Below are 18,978 nucleotides of genomic sequence, written 5' to 3'. Positions count from 1 at the left end.
GAACATACAAAAATAGACTCAAACTATGGATATTCAAAATAAGAAATTGTCTTGTTGTGTTATCTTTCCAGTACAATCCTTGGACTGAGAACGTGGAAGTGATTTACTTTTGGCAAATCTGAGAGGGTTTATTTTAAAGTTTTACTTTATTTAATTCCAGATTTGGGATCCAGTACAGATATTCTTTGTCATATGATGCCTTTCTATAGCTATGATATTCCTCATACCTGTGGCCCAGATCCGAAAATCTGCTGCCAGTTTGATTTCAAACGGCTTCCCGGGGGAAGAGTAAGTTGCCCTTGGAGAGTCCCACCAGAAGCTATTCATGCTGGAAATGTTCAACACAGGTACAGTTTTTACATATTCCTCAAGGGAGTAACCTCAAAAAAAAAAAAAAAAAAAAAAAAAAAAATTATGCTGGTCAAAGATGGCATCTGGCATAGCTTGGTGAATTTAGCAGCTCAGCTTCACTAAGCTCACTGCTGCCCTGGTGGGGTGGGGGAGAGAATCAGAAGAGTAAAATGAGAAAACTCATGGCTTGAGATGCAGGAGAGGCATTGGCTCCCTGCAAGCCCTGCCCAGAAATAACAAAATCATTTCTCTCTTGTCAACCCTGTCATGAGAGCAAATCCAGATCACAGCATATACTGGCCACTGTGACTCTACCCCAGACAAAACCAGTACAAGATTTTAAAATAAGCTTGTCATGGGTAAACAATACCTGTGTTTGCTTCTTAGTTGGGAAAATAACTGTTGGTGAAATTAGAGGAAAAGTTATAGTTAAGGCAGGGGCATTGTTAAAAACTTTCTGTTCCTGATACATGAATCAATCTCTGAATGACAGAACACAGTCATCTGCTTTGAATGATAAATGAAACTAAATACTAGTTACTATGGTATTTGTGAATTTAATGAGCAGTGGTCTGTTCACTGCAAGTGGAACACTTTAGGGGCAGCATGATGTGCTGTAGTGTGCTGTAACTATGAACAGTGGGATATTTCCTGTGGCATATCCGTGAAAAAATTGGCAATCTGTGGCCTAAGTTTCCTGAAGTGTAAACCTTAAATTAATCTGATACCTCTTTCTTTGTGCCTGGGGAGGAAATTCCTATTAACCTCAGTTTTAGTTTTCAAATAGAAACACAGAGTTGTTTTCCCACAGTTAAGAATCAAATTTACACTTCTAGAAAACTGCTTCTCAATTTTGATGTGACAGAGGTAGGGGGTGGAGTTGGGCAGTTGGGGAGGGAGTGTAAAGGAAGAAAAAAAGGGAAAAAAACCCAAAAGAAAGGGAAGTAAGTTAAACTGCCAAAGGTTTTTTCAGCAAATGGTTGTTGTATTCTATGGTCCTGTTACTATCTTCAGACTTCACACTATACCAGGTTTCCAGAATTAAAAGTTGAGGTGTTTATAATTTGTGCAAATTGCTGAGCATAACAAATGTATTAAGGAGAGCAGGGTGACTTTTTCATCCTTGATGCTGAAGTTTTAAAGTGATGATGATGCACTGCTTCTCTACATGCCAAGTATGCATTGCTTTTTTTCTGAATAAAAATTCTGACAAGCATCGTAAAAACTTCATTTAAACAAAATTCAGTTACAAAATTAAACAGAATACGTTAGAACTGCTGTATTTAAAGGTAGAAATTTGAATAATGATAGCAAAGAGGGGGATTTATTAGAGAAAAGAAAGAGGACGATGACAGGAGAAAAGTAGAAAAATTGTGACACATGCAGTGCCTGTGTGAAGGAAAATTCATATGTTATTAAATCAAAGTTGTAAAAAAGAAAAATCTTGACTATATATCTCACTTGGCTGAGACAAATATTTAGAGAAGAGCAGCAACTTGTTTTAACAAATACGTGAAGTGCAGGGGCTATAAATATAGTGTCTACTTGAAATAGTCTTTTTAAGAATCTTGGTTTTAAATTATTCTTAATCTCTGCACTTCCTAGATGCAACCTTTGCATAACAATCTAAATTAGATCTTGTGAAAGAAATACGTTTTCATATGTCAAATGATATTAAAGAATAAGATAAATGGGGCGGGGATGTGCTGAACATATGATCAAGCTGAAGTGATTATTGTCTCAATATGGTCCTTGAAACTTAATATTTTGCATCAGTTTTATTTAGATGAAAGCAGTTTTGGTGTCTAACAGGGAGTTTGGACATCAGTATGCTGTATTATCCCTATGGGAAAAGTAAAACTAACACGTGGTCTTTGAGTTGGAAGCCTGGATTATTTACCACGCTTTTAGTGTCTAGTTTCTAATAAACCTACTAAAACACAGGAAGTAATGTTTTGATGGCGAATGCTGAAACATTATGTGTTTTTTGAAAAAGTTGGAATATTGTAGAAAACCAAAACCGTTATTGATCTGATCTCTGTAATAACATGTTTTACAGTTGTTATGATTAGGAGATGTATGAGTTCCAGAACTGAAAAATCTATCTTTACATCGTAAGTTTTCCAAGGTTATAGGTTTGCAATGCACTAATTAATCTGCCTCTTATCTCTAATTGCTTTAAGAGTAGAAAAATACAGGACATTCATGGATTTTAAAAAAGTTGATTAATTTACAGACCAGGTTTAGATCACTGACATTTTTTCAATGCCAAAGCTACAGAGAAAAATTCAAACTCAGATCTTGAATACTCAGCTGAGACTGTTGCTTTTGATTTCAATACTATTATGTCCTTACATTTATATTAAAGAGATGCTGAGTTGAAAACTTCAGGCTAGTAGTTGTTGGATTTTTCATTTCCTTGCTGCTTAAGTTGTGACCTGGTAAGAAGGAATGAAGTAGCAACCTAATTGAAAACCTGTACGTATTTAATTACACTTCCTAACAGCTTGGGTTATAAAGACTACCATTGCATTTGCCCTGATTTGCAGCTGCATCTTTATCCATATGTTTGAATGCTGAAGAGTGAAGTTTTTCACACAAGGAAGAAAAAGCAGCTGTTGAGACGTTTTTTCTGGGTTCTTTGTTTTACTGCAAGTTATGTGCTTCAGAGAAGAAGCAGAGAATGGAGTTTCCTCTTCGCCAGCTACTGTTCAAAAGCCCAGTTTTGCCCTTCAGATTTTTTATCTTTGTGGTCACATTGTATGATCACGCGGTGGTTAATATTTGTGATTGCCTGCCTCAGGTGGCTGTTGGTCTTCTTCCTTTAATATAGGAAGGGTCAAAACCATCCATGTTTATTGATTTGGTACTTACTTACTCAAATACTTGGTGTTTTGTGTTAAAAGAAGTTGTAGTATAAAAAGATTTTCTTTATTTGTGGAAGGTCTCAAGCATTCAGTGATAATCTGAAAGCTCGAAAACAAAAAGTATATCATGAGGGATCTCCTGAGTGGTTTTCAGACTTTCATTCAGGTAGGCGGGATAAATATATCAAAATGTATCTAATTAGATTTCACTGGGGAACAATAAATGGAAAAAAATTGATGAGACTCGGTGGATTTTTTTTTTTTCTCCAGAGGTATTTTCTTGTCTTCACTGTGCTGTGGAGTGTTTCTGCTGGCACTTACACACTCCTGTATGAATTAATGATTTAAGAAGTTATTTGAGAGAAACTTAGAAGGATATACCTGAATTGAAGTTCTTCAGTGTTTTTGCAGTTAAAAGTGGCTTGCAATGGAGGAAGATCTTGTTATCCCTTTAAAAGCATGTAATAATCCCACACTTATCAGTACCTTAAGAAAAGAAGAGCAGCAATACTGATAAATTTTGCAGGATATTTGCAAAGAAACCAGGGGAGGACTTTGAAGAGAGATGTCAAAGTCAAATATCCTGTTAACTGTAACCTGTATTTTCAAAACTAAAGTATGTTTTCAACCATAGCCTATATGTGGAGAATTTGACTGAGACTGGTTCCTTAGAAGGAAGCGTTGCCTGGGCTTGTGTTATGCCAATTGTTCTGGTGGCTGTGTGGTGAGGAACTTTTTGTGTTTAGATCTTGCAACCTGTTGAAACTCATGGGATGTATTGATTGGAAATCTGAACTTTAAATCCACTAATAGACAGGGGACAGAGAGAAGCCACTAGTTGGGTAAATTCTAGTCTCATTAGAACTCTGTAGATCCTTAGCCTAAGTTAATATGTGGCCACTTTCTCCCTCCAGAATACAGTCAGACCTTATGCTTATACAGTATTTCTGCAATCAGATAAATAAGTAAGCCCCGACATACAGTTCAAAGAAATAGGGTTTTCAAATATATCGGACTGGAATTGCTGCATAGATGATTATATAGCAGTTCTTCAAGAGTGTGAGTTGAGAGGGGATTTTGGTAGATCATCTATTGAAAAGACATGAAGAAATCAAAGAACTTCACCGGAATCTGAATTTTCCGCTATTTTGTCTTTAAAACCTTGAAATTTGTATTTCTGTTTTCTTAAATATGTTACTACTGTTTATATTTCTTATGAGAATTATTTACATAATTTTAATTTGAGGGTATCAGGATCTGAAGATGCTGATAATAATTGTGACTTGGAGGGTGAGGGCTGAAAATAGACTTTTTCAGTAACCTAGATATCAGACTTAATTTTTAATGTATTGCTGGAACTGATAGTTTACCCATCCTAGAATTAGTAGGTGCCAAAGTATAATTCTGCAGTTTTTTTCTGTTTGTGCATGTGTATTTTGTTTCTGGGTTGTTTGGAGTTTTTTTAAAGGCAAATAGCATAAAAGCAGTAGGTTTAATTTTTCAGGATTCGAAAATTCAAGAGGGATGGCTCTAAGATATGTAAGAAGCTGGCTGAAGGGAGAAGAGTGATTTTTAGCAGCAAACTTTCTCCTGAGTTACTTTTTTTCATTTACAAGGCTAGAGTTCCTCAGAGATTAGTTTGTGGGCAGTTTTTCTGCCAAGGACATGGGGATATGAAGTGAAGTATCAAAAGAAGGTGCTAGAGGGTATGGGAAGAGCTTGCTTAATATTGTAAATAGGATCTAGAGAGGATCAGGATTGTTATCCAAATATAAGGCAGGTAAACATAATTTGAACTGTAGGTTAGTTTTAGCACAGGCACAAATTGATCCAGACTTCCCTACTGCTTGAGATGAAGTTTGATAAGCTTTTTGAGGGATTTAATTAGCATGGTGTTTGCAACAATAATAGGTTGAATATGGTGTCCCAGTGGGGGGAATTGCATCCAGCTTTTTGTTACAAAGTGAGATAACAGTTTTGTATGTCTCGTTTAGGGTCATCCTAATGTACAACTTGCCATTGTCTTGCCAAATGCTGACTTTTTTCCCTCTGTCTTCTAAATTGCTCTTCTTTTTTTTCTCTCCTCAAGGGCTTGGATTATATTAGATCAATACAGGAAGAAGTCAAAGCTTTTCCGTACAAAAGTTCTGTTAGCTCCACTTGGGGATGATTTCCGCTACACTGAGAGCTCAGAATGGGATCAACAGTACCAGAATTATCAGAAGCTGTTTGATTATATGAATTCTCGTCCTGAGTGGCATGTTAAGGTAACTACAACACATTTTCTGGCTTATGGAGAAAACAGTATTTCCCAATGTTCTGAGATTCTCCATGGAAAAAGTAGTTGTGGTTAGGTTTGGTTTTTTTTCAAATGGGAAACTTTATATATTATTTAACAGCAAATCGATGTGTCTTGGTAGCTTACTTTTTTTTTTTTATCTTTACTACCTTCTCTCCCCCCAAAATAAAAACTTTGCTATTAATAATATTGTCTTGAAAAACTAGATTAATTTGGAGAACAGCTAGTAGGTTTAATTGTTTTCTTCGTGCTCCTGTTTTCACAGGCTTCAGCCATTGTTAATTAAGACTCATAGGCTTTGTTACTTAAAACTATTGTATTTTCCTATTAGAAGTTCAAGAAGATTCTGCTACTTTATTTGCATCCTCTTGGTTTCACATCCCAAAACAAACCAAAAAAATCTTAAGAGATGCCATTGCTGGCACATGTTGTTGAATATAATAAAATCTGAGACTGACCTGGCTACAAAAGGACTGAATATACTAACATAATCATCAGAGGAGCTACCACTTCAAATCAACAATTATGTGTGAGAGTTAAAACACACATTCATATACTCTACTTTGTAAGCTGATGGCCCTAAGTACTTCTTGTACTATAGATGTTCTCTATGTTCTGACAACTTTTCATCGTCTTTCAGCACAATAACAAATGGAGGCCAAAACCTTGGGTTTTTTGAATGTCACCTGAGAGTGGCAAAAAACGCTTTTGCTGCTTTCACACTTAGGCTTTTCTTTAAACCTGATCTGGTATCATTCATATGGTTTGTGCATTTTTCCATATTTTTTCTGAGACTTCCCCTGATTCTTCCAACTGCATTTGACTAGTGCCTGTAGTATGCTACTACTTTCTGCTGGGTTCTGGAACTTGTGTTCTGCAGAAGAAAAGTGATTTCTTGGAATTATATCTTAACTGAAAACTGGATTTTATGTGTTTCCTCTGGGGTGTGGGTGACATGATGTATGGTGAAGGACCACGATGTCTTAGTGAAGGGGGATAGAGCACTCCTCAAATTTTTTAAATCTAAAGCCCATCTTTTAAAACTTAAGCTTGCTGGTATCGCTAGCTTTATTTCTGTCAAAGATGTAGGTACTGTACAGGTACTTACTCCTTGCATACTAACAGCAGCGTATTTTCTGTAGTTCTTATTAACCTGGGCTGGATGATTTTGTCTCTGGGGCAAAAACTGATGGCTCAAGCTCTGAAGTAATTCTTCAAGGGCCAGTGCTGTCCTTAGACCTCTGAAAGTTCCTCTTTTGAAAGGCTCTGCCTAGCCCATTGTCAAGGATTCTAGCAGTCTACTTCATGAGGTTAGGTGTGCCTGTCTGGAGTCACATTAACTCTTGGTTCCCCCATGGAAATATCTGACCCTTTTTCTGGTTTTTAATACCCAGACAAAAAGATACTAAATCCTCTGGTTCTGCCATTTCATACTAGGGTATTTTGATCAGCTGGAACACTGTTGGCATCAGAGCATTTCTCCTTTCCGTTTTATTCAGTTACTTTGGTTTTTCTCTCTCTGTTTTTGTTCTTTTTTTCTTTCTTAGTTGTTTGTTGCCTGTCTGTCGGGGGTTTTTTGTGTTTTTCTGGTTTGGTTTGATTATTTGTTTTGTTTGAAACTGATGGCATTTATTCTTGAAAATATGAGCTTAAATGGAGAACTTTCACACTCTTCTGCACTTTCCCTAGTGGAATGTAACTCCACAGGAAAGTAACAGGATATGCTCAGCTATGTAAGAATCTAGATTATATAAAGGAAGAGTTCGCATTTCTTCCTGAAGTGCTGAGATGCCTGGGATATTACTGCTTACACAAGGGAATACCCACTCTGCCTTTCTGATCTGAAGAGAGATTTACTCTTTCAGACAGCTCTTTGTGATGTTTATCTAGCGGATATGTCTGTTAGCATTGAGATTCTCCTGCCAGCCACTATTCTGTTCTAAAAGTATGTGGTACATCACTCTAAAACATACCTATTTCGCTCTTGAGGAATTCAGTCTTCCATTCAGAGATCTTCTTTGCATCTATTATACATAAATTGAGTCTTTTTGTATGCCAATAGGAGACTACCAGGTTATTTCACTGTTTTCATTCACCTGATTTTGATGCTTCCTCTGGGGAGGTTTTACTCCTCTGATTCAATGCAGTGATGAAATAATCTCTGTGTCTACTCTTGTTGCATTAGTTTTGTCTTTTGTTTTCTACTTGTAGTTGCTTATTTTGTGAGGGAAAAGACCAAGTATCCTAGAAGTGCCTGATAAGAGAAGATTTACTAATGGTGGGATTTCATGGGCAATATTTATCTTTCTCTGCTTTACTGCCGTTTAAAGTGGCAAGTTACCATATTGTATCCACATTACAAATACTTGGATGATCTGAATGACTTTGAAGTGGAAGTGTTTGGGTTTTTTTTAAATGATAAAAACCTGATTTTTTTTTTTCTGTCACAGTGATAGTCTGATAGTCCTTATGTTCCAAGTAGTTTTTAAAAGATTTTTACTAAAACTTGGGTTTGGTGTTGTAAGTTGTAGCATGCTACATTGTATAGTTGTTAATAATACTAATAGGAAACAAAGTTACTTGATATTATCATTATAGTTTATGGTGAGGATATTTCTGGTAACAAAATATGGTCTTCTGTCCTGTTCCAACTTCCATTGATTTTTTTTTTTAACTTTCCTTCAAAATCCATTTTGCCATCTATACCTTCTTTAACATTTCTCAATAGTAACAATATTGAATCAATAATTTCTTTTTTTTGTTGTGCCCCTGAATATTAAGGTTACCATTTTTTGACCCACCCTGTAAAGATCTGCTATTACCATACCTGAGCATTTTTAAAAATGACCAGAAGATAATTAATTTCTTTTTTTAATCCCACATGTTATATTTTTAAATGCAATTTCTTTGTACAGAATTTAAGGAAACAGCTTCTGAAAGGAAATGCTAATATTTTTTTTGGATCAACAGTCATCTTTTGGGTTAAGCAAGATCTGGAGCACAGGAGAGTTAATTTTGAAAACACAGGATTAGGAGAACTATGTTTTTGTTGCATTACATTAAATTTCTTACTTAGTCCATACAGCTACTTGGGTAATATTGAGGTATTACTTAGCTCGTGTATTACAGACTTACTTGTAAGACATGAAACAATTCTTCACTTGTTTGTTTAATTTATTTCAGTAATTTAGTCTATTAAATTTAAATTTTTGAAAAAATCATATTTTGTGAGCTGTAGAATGGTTTTGGTTGGAGGGGACCTTTAAAGCTGTCTCTTCCAACTGCCCTTCCATGAGCAGAGATCTTCAATTAGACCAGATTGCCCAGAATTCCATCCAATCCAGCCTTGAATGTTTCCAGAGATGAGGCATCCACAATCTCTGTGGGCACCTTGAGTGTATAGCCTCCCTCATATTAAAAGTTGTCTTTATATCTAGTCTGAATCTATCCTCTTTTAGTTTAAACCCATTACCTCTTGTTTTAGCACAAGAGGTTGAACTAAGGAGCCTGTCCCATCTTTCCTGCAAAGCCCCTTTCTGTACTGAAAGGCAGGAGTAAGGTCTCCCTGGAGCTGGGCTGGACAACCTCACCTTTATCAGCTTTTCCTCATAAGGAAGGTGTTTCTCTGATCATTTTTGTGACTCTTCTCTGGACATGCTCCAATAGATTCATCTCTTTCCTGTACTGAGTTGAAATGGCTTTTTTTAAAATACTACTTGTATTGAGTTTTGAAATGCTATCTAACTTGTCTGAAAAGTGTGCAGGGGGACTTTAAAGTTTTTTAGGATAGGTTTTCTGCTATAAATCTACTGGAAGAGTGGTATGTTTCTGAAATGTATATGGAACCAAGCATATCCATTCTCTTTGTATTTTCTGCATAATGAAGATGGAACTTTGTTACAGGAATTTTAATTTTCATTCAGGCTCAGTTTGGAACTTTATCTGATTACTTTGAAGCTCTACGCAAAGAAAGCAATTTGGGTGAAAAGAGCACCAATTCACTTTTTCCTGTTTTAAGTGGAGACTTCTTCACCTATGCAGACAGAGATCATCATTACTGGAGTGGGTACTTTACATCACGACCCTTCTATAAACACCTGGACAGAGTCTTGGAATCCTACATAAGGTAAATGCTGCCATCCAGTACATTCATAACGCATTTCTTGACACACAGTAGAGATGAACATGTAAGTATTTGTGATGGTTTAACCTCAGGCAGTCCCTTGGTCACTTCCTCACCAACAGGGATCTTGAGGAGAATTGGAAGGGTCAAAGCTACAAAACTCATGAATTGAGACAAAGACAGTTTAATAGGGAAAGGAAAAGCCACACATGTAATCAAAACAAACTAAGGTATTACGGCTATAGTGTGAACTCTTTTAGAGAGAAGTACAAAGGTGTGAATTTTACAAAGGTTCTCAGAGGAAGCTCAGAGAAATAGCCAGGAGCATTGTGTACCAAGTGATCTAACATCTACGATCTGTTCTTCGGAAAACTGTCTGCATCTTCTTTAAAGAAAAGTTTGTTGCTGTATTTTTTAATGGAGTATTTGAGTTCTCCCTTGTAGCAGACATAAGATGATTTAACCGTGTTATAAAGCTCTAGAAATAAGTCTAGGACAAATGGATTTCACGTATAGCCTTCCTTAAGAATTACAATTTTTTTTCTGTAATGGATGCTGCGGTAGTGGAACAAGGAAGAGAGGTGTGGAAAGCAGCATTTCCAAGCAAGCCTGAGAAGAAGTGTTTTGGAGGCAGATACAAGTACCTTTCAAAAGAGAAAATGTATCCAGCAGAACTTGTTTTATTTCTTCCAAGGAATCCAGTTTTTACTGTGGTGAAGTGGATGATTCATCGCAGGAATCTTTAATTTTCAGTGAAAACAACATGCTGTTGAAGAAGACTCGATGCACAAGACAGCAGGAAAAGCAGGACAGATGATGTTCTTATAAATTGAATTATCTAGTTAATTGTTTTTTCATGGTTTTGATTAATTTCCTTTCTGTTTCTTAAAATGCATGAAGGATTTAATTTCCTTCAGCTTCATCACAGTATATGATTTTTTGAAGATTTTTTAGGTGTGGTTACTTAATTGTCATTTTTCTGATTTTTATTACATAGATTGCAGAAAACTTATATGAATTTGTTTCTAGTATTTAAAGCTTCACATTACTAAAGAGAATCCTTAATTTAAGCATTTCAGTTGCTTTTAACTTCCGAACAAGGTATAGGCAAGCAATCTCTGGAGAAACACTAATCTGTCAATGTTCTTATGTATTAAAGTATAGTTTTAAAAAGTACCTGAGAAGTTTTTAATTTTTCATTATCCATTGTAAATAACATGTAAGAACAAAATATATAGATATGTTCTCATGGTTTTAATATCAGTTTTTATCTCAATTTTGTTGTCATAAACCATGAGAATCTTCATGAATGTCATATTAGCTACAAAAACAGCAGAAGTAGGGTTTTTATCTTTTATTTTTTATTTAAGTCCAAGGAAATACAGTAGGATCATATTTAATCCTCAAACTCGTAATAATTATTTTCATAGTATTTTTGAGCTAACATTCATCTATCTATCTATCTGGTGCATGTCCATATTTGTGAGGGAAGGAGCAATGAACAACAGGTAAATACATGTGTGTGCGTGTTCTTTACCAAGGATTAATGTTTTAAGTTCTAGCAGTACCAGAATTAAGTAGCACTTCACTGTTACTTAATAACCAAGAAATAGTGCTTGGCCTCAGGACCCAAATGAAAACTAACCATTTAAGCAAGAAAATAGTTGTTTAAGACGTTTCCTGTTTGAAAAGAGATTTTTTGGGGGGTTGTGTAGTAAAGAAGTGTAAGAAAGCTTAAGGATTTTGTAATGGAGATGAACAGTGATTTAAGACATTATTGACTTTTTAATCTTAAATGGGAGATGGATGGATTGAAGTCGTGTAAAGCGTGATAAAATATGTGACTAGAAGTCTATTTAATGTAGTGAAAAAAATACAAAGCACAATAGCATAGTTGGAGACAAATTTGGGACACAAAATGACTATTAGTTATTGATGTAAACAGGGAAAAATTATAGTAAATCTGAAAAAATTTACTGAATTTAGAAGATGAATACTACAGTGATACTTCTAACTATAGAGATGGGTAGAAAATACTACATCTTGAGAGTTCAAAATCTTTTGGAAAAATTATTTATTTAGGTTAAATATAAACTGGACCTAGATAAGGAAAGCTAGTGTAAGCCTTGACAAATCAGTGAAGCAAATTTTCATCTATTTGCAGTGTCCTATTAGGGACAGATACTACAAATTACAACAAAATGGAAAAAGTCTGAAAACTATAATAAGTCATCTGCAGTAGTTTGAAACAGAGCTGAGAAAACCAAGGTTTTATGCATCTTTTATGGAAAGCTATTAGATGCTTACCTGTACATGAAGTAAGTTCTCTAATACAGTGTTGTATTTCTGAAATTCTTTCATCATTGACCATTGAACCATTTCAGTGTTTAGAAAAATATTGAGACACAAAAGGAAAATTCTGCATCTGAGAGATGTCTCTAATAATATAAAAGAAATTAAATTAATATTAGTTGTGGGGAAGGAAATTTCACCGTATTTTAAGGACTAAAATTTGTTGTGTTCTCTTCTTTATAGCTAAGTCAGGTCAGTGCTTAGTGACTAACTCAATTTTTTTAGAAAAGGTAAAGTGCTTTTGGACAGGGTTTACTCAGAAGTTGAATGACTATCTGATGCCTTTTTTTCAACTAAAATATTTTCATTTTTCTTTCAAATTAAGCTGCAATAGGACAAAGTAGGAAGGATATATAGAAGTAGAAATTTGCACTAAGCAACATTTAAATATGCACTGATTAAGGTTAATCTAGCACTGATAATTAAATATAGGAATTAAAACTTTTTAACACCTTGATTTTGTGTGTAGCCTCTGAGCAATTAACTAATCTGAAAGCAAAATCTCATCTTGTTCATGAAATATTGACGATATGATAATGGTTTAGGCTGTTACATGTACAGTGCACCTTTCAGTTTACTTGGACATGTGGTAGTTGCAGTTTTTATACAACTGTGACATATGTGTTGTATAAAGAGAAAACTGAATATAAAAAAATTTTTCATGTTAACAATTAATACCATGCATCATCTGAAAACCCAGGGGTTTTTGGTTGTTTTTTTTTTTTTGTTATATCTAGTATAAAACTGAATGCAGGCCCCCACCAGCAACTTGGGTAAATGAAAGAGTTAACTTATTTTCCTTTTTTTTAAAAGTTTATTACTTGCATGCCTAGAAATTAACACTACAAGAAAATATGCTGTGAGTTCTTTGCTTTTTGTGTCATTAACCTCTATCATCTTTGTTGCTTCAAGTACTTGAGAAATGTTCATTAACATCTAATAAATTCTGAAAAATAATATGACACTTTTCTTATGACACTGAAAAATAATATGACTTGCAAAAATAGAACTGTAACATTTTAGGAGAAGATAGGAAAAAAGTTAACAGATGTTTTCCCAGAATTTATGCAGGCATTTTTGTCAGTCAAATATTCATAATAACTGACAATTATGGGGATATTTTTTGTAAAATAAATTTAGATTCTCATAAAGCAAGTTAGAATCTAGTGGCAATATTTTAGTGCTAGGCTTTTGCAACAGATGTAGAAGAGAAAGGTTCTGCATTTTGTTCAATGTCAAGTTTTTGGAATCTAGTGCTCTCTATTCAGGTGAATGTATAGTGAGCAGGTGCATGAGATGCTTAAGCCTTTGAAAGAATTTAGTTTGCTTTAAGTGCAAATGGCAGAGTATATATTTCATAATGTACGGATAAGTATATTTATTTAAAACAAATTTACTTGATTAATAAGTTGTTTTTTGAAATGGAACTTGTATGTTTTTTGTAAGGCACTCTATTCATACTGTGAGATTTGATGACCAGATCTGTATACTTCACACATTTATGAGTGTGTATTTCAGTTTGCACTGTCATATTTTTATTTTAAATATCCATTTTCCATCAAAGAAGTCGTGCAGGAAGCTACAGTGTGAAGATAGGCTAAAATGTGCAAGAACAAGGTTTACAGAGCTTATGGGACTATTTGCAGTTTATTCTTTAGATCAAATGTGTATTGCTTTTTGCATTTTAACCCTGTATAAATACTTGATTGTTCTCTGCAATTCCAGGGCAGCTGAAATTCTCTACTCCTTGGCTTTAGTACAGTCCAGTAAATCTGAGAAGATGAGTGTGTTTCCTTCTGTGGATAACTACAAATTGCTGACAGAGGCTAGGAGGAACCTTGGACTCTTCCAACATCATGATGCTATTACAGGAACAGCAAAAGATTGGGTAGTTGTGGATTATGGCACCAGGTAATTTATTATAAATACATAAATCCTAATTTCTTTCTGCATTTTTAGAACTGTTTATTTGAGACATACAGATTTGATACAGCAACATACTCCACGGAAAGTGCAGATGTGCTCCACATGAGAAGAAGATTTGATTCTGCATGTTTTTCATTTATGAAATATTTTTTAACCGTATGAGTAAGAATTTGATGTTCAAACAATATTTTGATACTTCAAAAGGTAGACACATTACTGAGATTTCCTTAATAACAGAATTTTTCTGCAGTAAGTAGGAAAACTTTTTATATTTGTCTGTCAAAAGCAATGATCAAAGATGTGCTGATTTAAGCATATATTCCTTGGAAAATCCCACACCCTCTGTAGCCTACCTTTCTTAAAAATGGGAAATCTTTTTCATGTTGAAAATCTTCTACTTTTCTGTCATTTTTTATTGTTTCATCTGGGGAGTATTTATCAGTATTGAGAAATTATTCTGCTAGTGTCTTCATAGAATTTTTGTGAAGAACATTGCATTATATATGCACGTCTGTGTATACACATGTTTTAATGGTGGGTTTGTTCAGAAATTTGTTTCATATTGGAATGTTAGGAACTAGATAATTTGATTAATTGAGGTGATGATGGTAAACTGATGATACAGCATGTTCACTCAATAAGTAATTGTCTTAAATGCATCTAAAATATTCTTTCTTGTTTAAAACTATTTAATGACAAATACTTTTGAATTCCATATTTTTAATCTACTAAATCATAAGTCTTCACAATGCACTTAGTTATGAGAGAGTAAAATAAAGGCTTTTTTCACTTTACAAATAAAATTACTCTGTATTTAGAAATATGTGGACATCTTGGTAATTTTTATAGTCTATATTTTTCTCGTTCCTGGTTGTTGTCTCAATCCTATGTTTTTGATTGTTCTCTTAATCCTGTGTAAACACAGTCTTGATTTTGTGACCAGTGTTTCAGGCTTGTCGCCACTATAGGAACTGAAAATCAAATATACAGATTGCAAAGATTTTTTCTAATCTTTCCTAAGATCACCATTTTGAAAAAGTACTTGGTATTCTGAGGAAACACCTTTGGTAGCACAGCATTCCAAAGGAGATGTACCTCACTTTCAGTATGCAAAAATATAATTCAGAATGTTTCTGCATTTTTCAGGATGGTCACACATTGCAACTAACTGTTCTTAATTTGATACTATATTGATGTTAAAATTGTATTTATTTTTCTGAAAATCATATTTTTGAGTGGTGTAATGTTTTTAAATTTTGATTACAACATTGAGTAAAACCAGTTGAAAACTAACTAAGATTTAAAATGTTTTAACAGGCTTTTCCATTCAATAATGAACTTGAAGAAAGTGATAATTGACTCTGCTCATCTTCTTATCCTAAAGGACAAAAGTGCTTATACTTATGATGCAGCAACTCCATTCCTGAAGATGGTGAGCTCTCCTCCTTGATTTTTTCAAAAATAAAATGTGGACTGTGTCTTTTGAATACAATTTGAGTAGCCCTGGGAAAAATCAGAACTAAATTTGCTGCTAATGTCTTCTCAGAAATGTGCTACTTATCACTCTTCATGTTAATTGAAGATATTAGAAAGTAAAAAGTGAACATGTCAGCAGTTGATGCTGGAAAAAGCCCACACTGCTAAAGGGACTTATTTTGTCCTTCTTTGTGAGTTAGATAGTAAAAGCAGGTGTTCTAATTTTCTTGGCATAAATTTGATGGTGACTTAAGTGATATACATATGTAAGTAAATATGAAATATTATGTAATCACTTATAACTTAAGCAATGTGGGAGGCAGAAACTTTCCATCCCTAACAGAAATCTAACCTTAGCTTGCCAGATTAGGTCTAGACAATACCTTGTGCCCTTTTTCCTTTGCTGAAATTATTTGGAACAGGAATGTTCAATGAAATGGATGATAAAGTCAGCAATGGATCCTCATGTATCATTTTTAGGAAATTTTACAGTTTTACCTATTTTATAATAAACACCTTGCAGAAACACACTTGCTAATACTGTTTCCTTGCAGAATTCTCAATTTCTTCACTTTCTGAACAAAAGTCCTCTTCTGTGATGGCTAGGAATTTTTAGGAAGTCTGCTTAAGTGCATTTACCCTGAAGAGAGACAAAATAAGATGCTTTAATTTCTTTGTGCAGAAACATAGCAGGGTTAAGACAGTCTTTATGATATTATTATCTCACACTTGTGACATAATAAACATGGCAGACATTCTACTGGTTTAGTTGTGCCAGGTATCTCATATCTTGAAGTACACTTCCAGTCACGTGCATACATTTTTTAAAAAATGTTAAAATAGCTCTTTATACTTTTAATTACTTTTATACAAATAAGTATATATTTTTATATCTTTGTATGCTGCATGTGTATGCTATGTGCTTGTGCATCACAAATATATCATTTTTCTTCTCTTTGGAAAATAAATGTGCACTTCGATAAAGTAGGAATATTTTGGAGGCATTCATGGGATGAAGGTTTTACTCCTGCTCTGAATTATATTGGAAGAAATTGCGACATTACATTTTACTAAAATTTTGTTGTTCCTGTTCTTCAGTCTGGATTAGTACTACTACTATTGCCTAGTAGCATACTAATTCAATAAGCTCTTGTTACCACTGTGAAAGCAGAAATTAAGAAGGAAGTTCTTATTTCAATGATTTTATTATGTCTATATAAAATAAAAAACCAAGGTGATTACAAAAGCAGATTAAGACTTATCTGTATGCCACACAATATCTGCAGCATATCATTAATCTAGTACCTCTGCTATGCATTGGATATAGTAACAACAGCTTTTTAATGTGAGATTTGTAGACTGCTAACAGGAGAACTTCAGGATACTTACAGAACCTTTGAAAACCTTTAGCAAGTTGGAAGTTCAAAGAAGTACATTAATTTTGGAGGACAGATTGTGGTATTTAGGTGGCTGATGGAAGCTGACACCAAGAATTGCTCAGAGATGGGCATTCAGAATGAATGTCAAGAGAGTTGAGAAATACAAATAATGAAGACTCTAAGACTGAAAGGGCTGTTGTTTTTGAGGGGTGAGGAAATCAAAAACACTTAGAGCAATAGAACACAAGACCATATCAGCAGCATTCCAGCAGGTCCAACGAGGGAAAATTTCCCTTTCGTGAAGGCAGAAAAAATGAAGTTGGGAATAAGACACTAATGAAGGACCCTGGAATGACTTGCATTTTTCTACTCTTCTTAATTGTTAGTTGCACACAAAATCGTCATGTTTTTCTCAGTTGGTAACAGAATACTTTGTTCTTCTTGTGTTAAGTTTTACAAATTCTACACTAGTAAACAAACAAAAAATCACTTGGAAGAGAATACACTGAAAAATAGGACACACTTAAAGATCCCAGAATGATCAAACTTTGGTTGGATCATGGAGGAGGTTCAAAATGTTAAAGTAAAGCTGCAACTATTACATAATTCATGTACATTACTCTTAGTGCTTTCAGTGCAGGAAGAAAATTTTAATGTAAGTGACAGTTGCTGGACTTGAAAAACATGATTTGAGGATGTCTTAAGGAACTGAGTACTTTGCACTTCAGTTTCAAAGTTTGTAGTGGTCACAGTTGTAAGAAGTGACTGAAATGCACTGTGAGTCATCACTTTGGCTGTTCTCTTAATATGCAACAGTGACAGCAATGTCTTGCCTCTACCTTTCCTCAGTGCAAGTGAGCCCTGTACCACACCATGCCCCAAAAATACATTTTTGAAACTTTTCTTTGTGTGCAATATAAAGTAACAATGAGAGCTCACAGCAGACTATACAGTGAATCCCTGTGATAAGTGCACAGGAGTGTAGTGTTTCAGCAAGGGAATTTTAATAAAATGTATAAATAACAACTTATAACAAAAATTTATAGCAAGAGAAATTTAATAAAAATATGTGCTAAGTATTAGCAAAATTTGAAGGAAGTTAGTGATTATAAAGTGATCCTTGTATGCAAAAATAAAAAACACAGATTTAATAATTTGATAATGAAATCTAATAAGAGCTTAAAGGAAAACAGATATTTCCCAGTGAATTAGTCAAAGTCAGTGTCTTTCTTTGTCAGTGTGAAGTACTTTGTTTATTAAATTCTGTGGCTTGTAATCCTCAGTAATGTGCTAAAATAAGCTTTGGTTTGTGGTGCTGTTGATGTCATTTTGTACTCCAAAAAATTCATATAATAGATAAACCTCATATGTTATCCATTGAAGTGTATTCAAAAGCAAATTCAAATATGTTCTCTTGTAGGATGATGTTCAGTCTTCTCAAGATTCTTTGCCACACAAGACAGTTATAAAGCTGACATTGCAACCAAGGTAAATAATTTATATATTACTCAGTGTCTGTGATTCTTTTAGCAATGTATGTGTTTTCACTACCTAGTAAGTAGTTTTTATGCCATTTCCTTTTTTTTCCTTTTCTTTTTCAATTTTGGCTCAAAATAGAGCTAAGATTTAAAAAAAAAAAAGAAAATTTTAAAAATTAGTCTGGGAGATTATGCTAATATTATTATGTCTAATTGAAAGAGGACACAGCATGTTAAAGCTATAGTCACTTCTCACATACCACAGCTGAAGTAAGTATTCTGTTTCTTTTACAGCATCATAATACTAAATAGATTGTGTTTGAGAGAAACAATAGAAGATTCTAATTAAGCAGAATTACAAGTGCCTCAGTTAACTCTGTAAGCAAAATGTTTTTATAAGGTGTAAAAATCCCAATTTATTAATATTGAATTGTTTTTAAAAATCAAGTAGAAGATAAACTAGGGCACTGTTCTCTCCTAACTCCATCTTTCCATTCTATTAGGAATTACTTTTTTATTTATATATAGTTGTAGAGTATTCAGCTGAAACTGGCATCCTGCTATGCCCATGAACACTCAGTATCCCACCTGAAATAATGTATACATTCATTTAAAGTGGCTGATCCAAATAAAGTGAATGAGATAATCTGGGTATTAAAGCTGCTGTGTGTGTAAATCAAATAATACAAGGTTTTTGTTTACAGAACAGAAGACTTAAGATTTGTTT

The 18,978-nt window shown here is 34.2% G+C and overlaps 1 protein-coding gene across 2 annotated transcripts in view; it reads left to right on the top strand.

Moving 5' to 3' along the window:
* MAN2A1 (mannosidase alpha class 2A member 1) overlaps window positions 1-18,978 on the top strand; it is a 112,724-nt gene that overhangs the window by 39,574 nt on the left and 54,172 nt on the right. For both annotated transcript variants that reach the window (XM_083883692.1, XM_083883693.1), the window contains exons 7-12: window positions 161-347; window positions 5,308-5,485; window positions 9,441-9,643; window positions 13,718-13,903; window positions 15,236-15,350; window positions 18,194-18,261. In XM_083883692.1, coding sequence (XP_083739818.1) covers window positions 161-347; window positions 5,308-5,485; window positions 9,441-9,643; window positions 13,718-13,903; window positions 15,236-15,350; window positions 18,194-18,261 — 937 coding nt within the window. The remainder of the gene's footprint in view (window positions 1-160; window positions 348-5,307; window positions 5,486-9,440; window positions 9,644-13,717; window positions 13,904-15,235; window positions 15,351-18,193; window positions 18,262-18,978) is intronic.

The sequence above is a fragment of the Zosterops lateralis genome (assembly GCF_965231275.1).
Source record: "Zosterops lateralis genome assembly, chromosome: Z".
Taxonomy (NCBI): Eukaryota; Metazoa; Chordata; class Aves; order Passeriformes; family Zosteropidae; genus Zosterops; species Zosterops lateralis.
The sequence above is the reverse complement of the archived record's forward strand: the minus strand, read 5'-3'. Positions and strand labels throughout refer to the sequence as shown.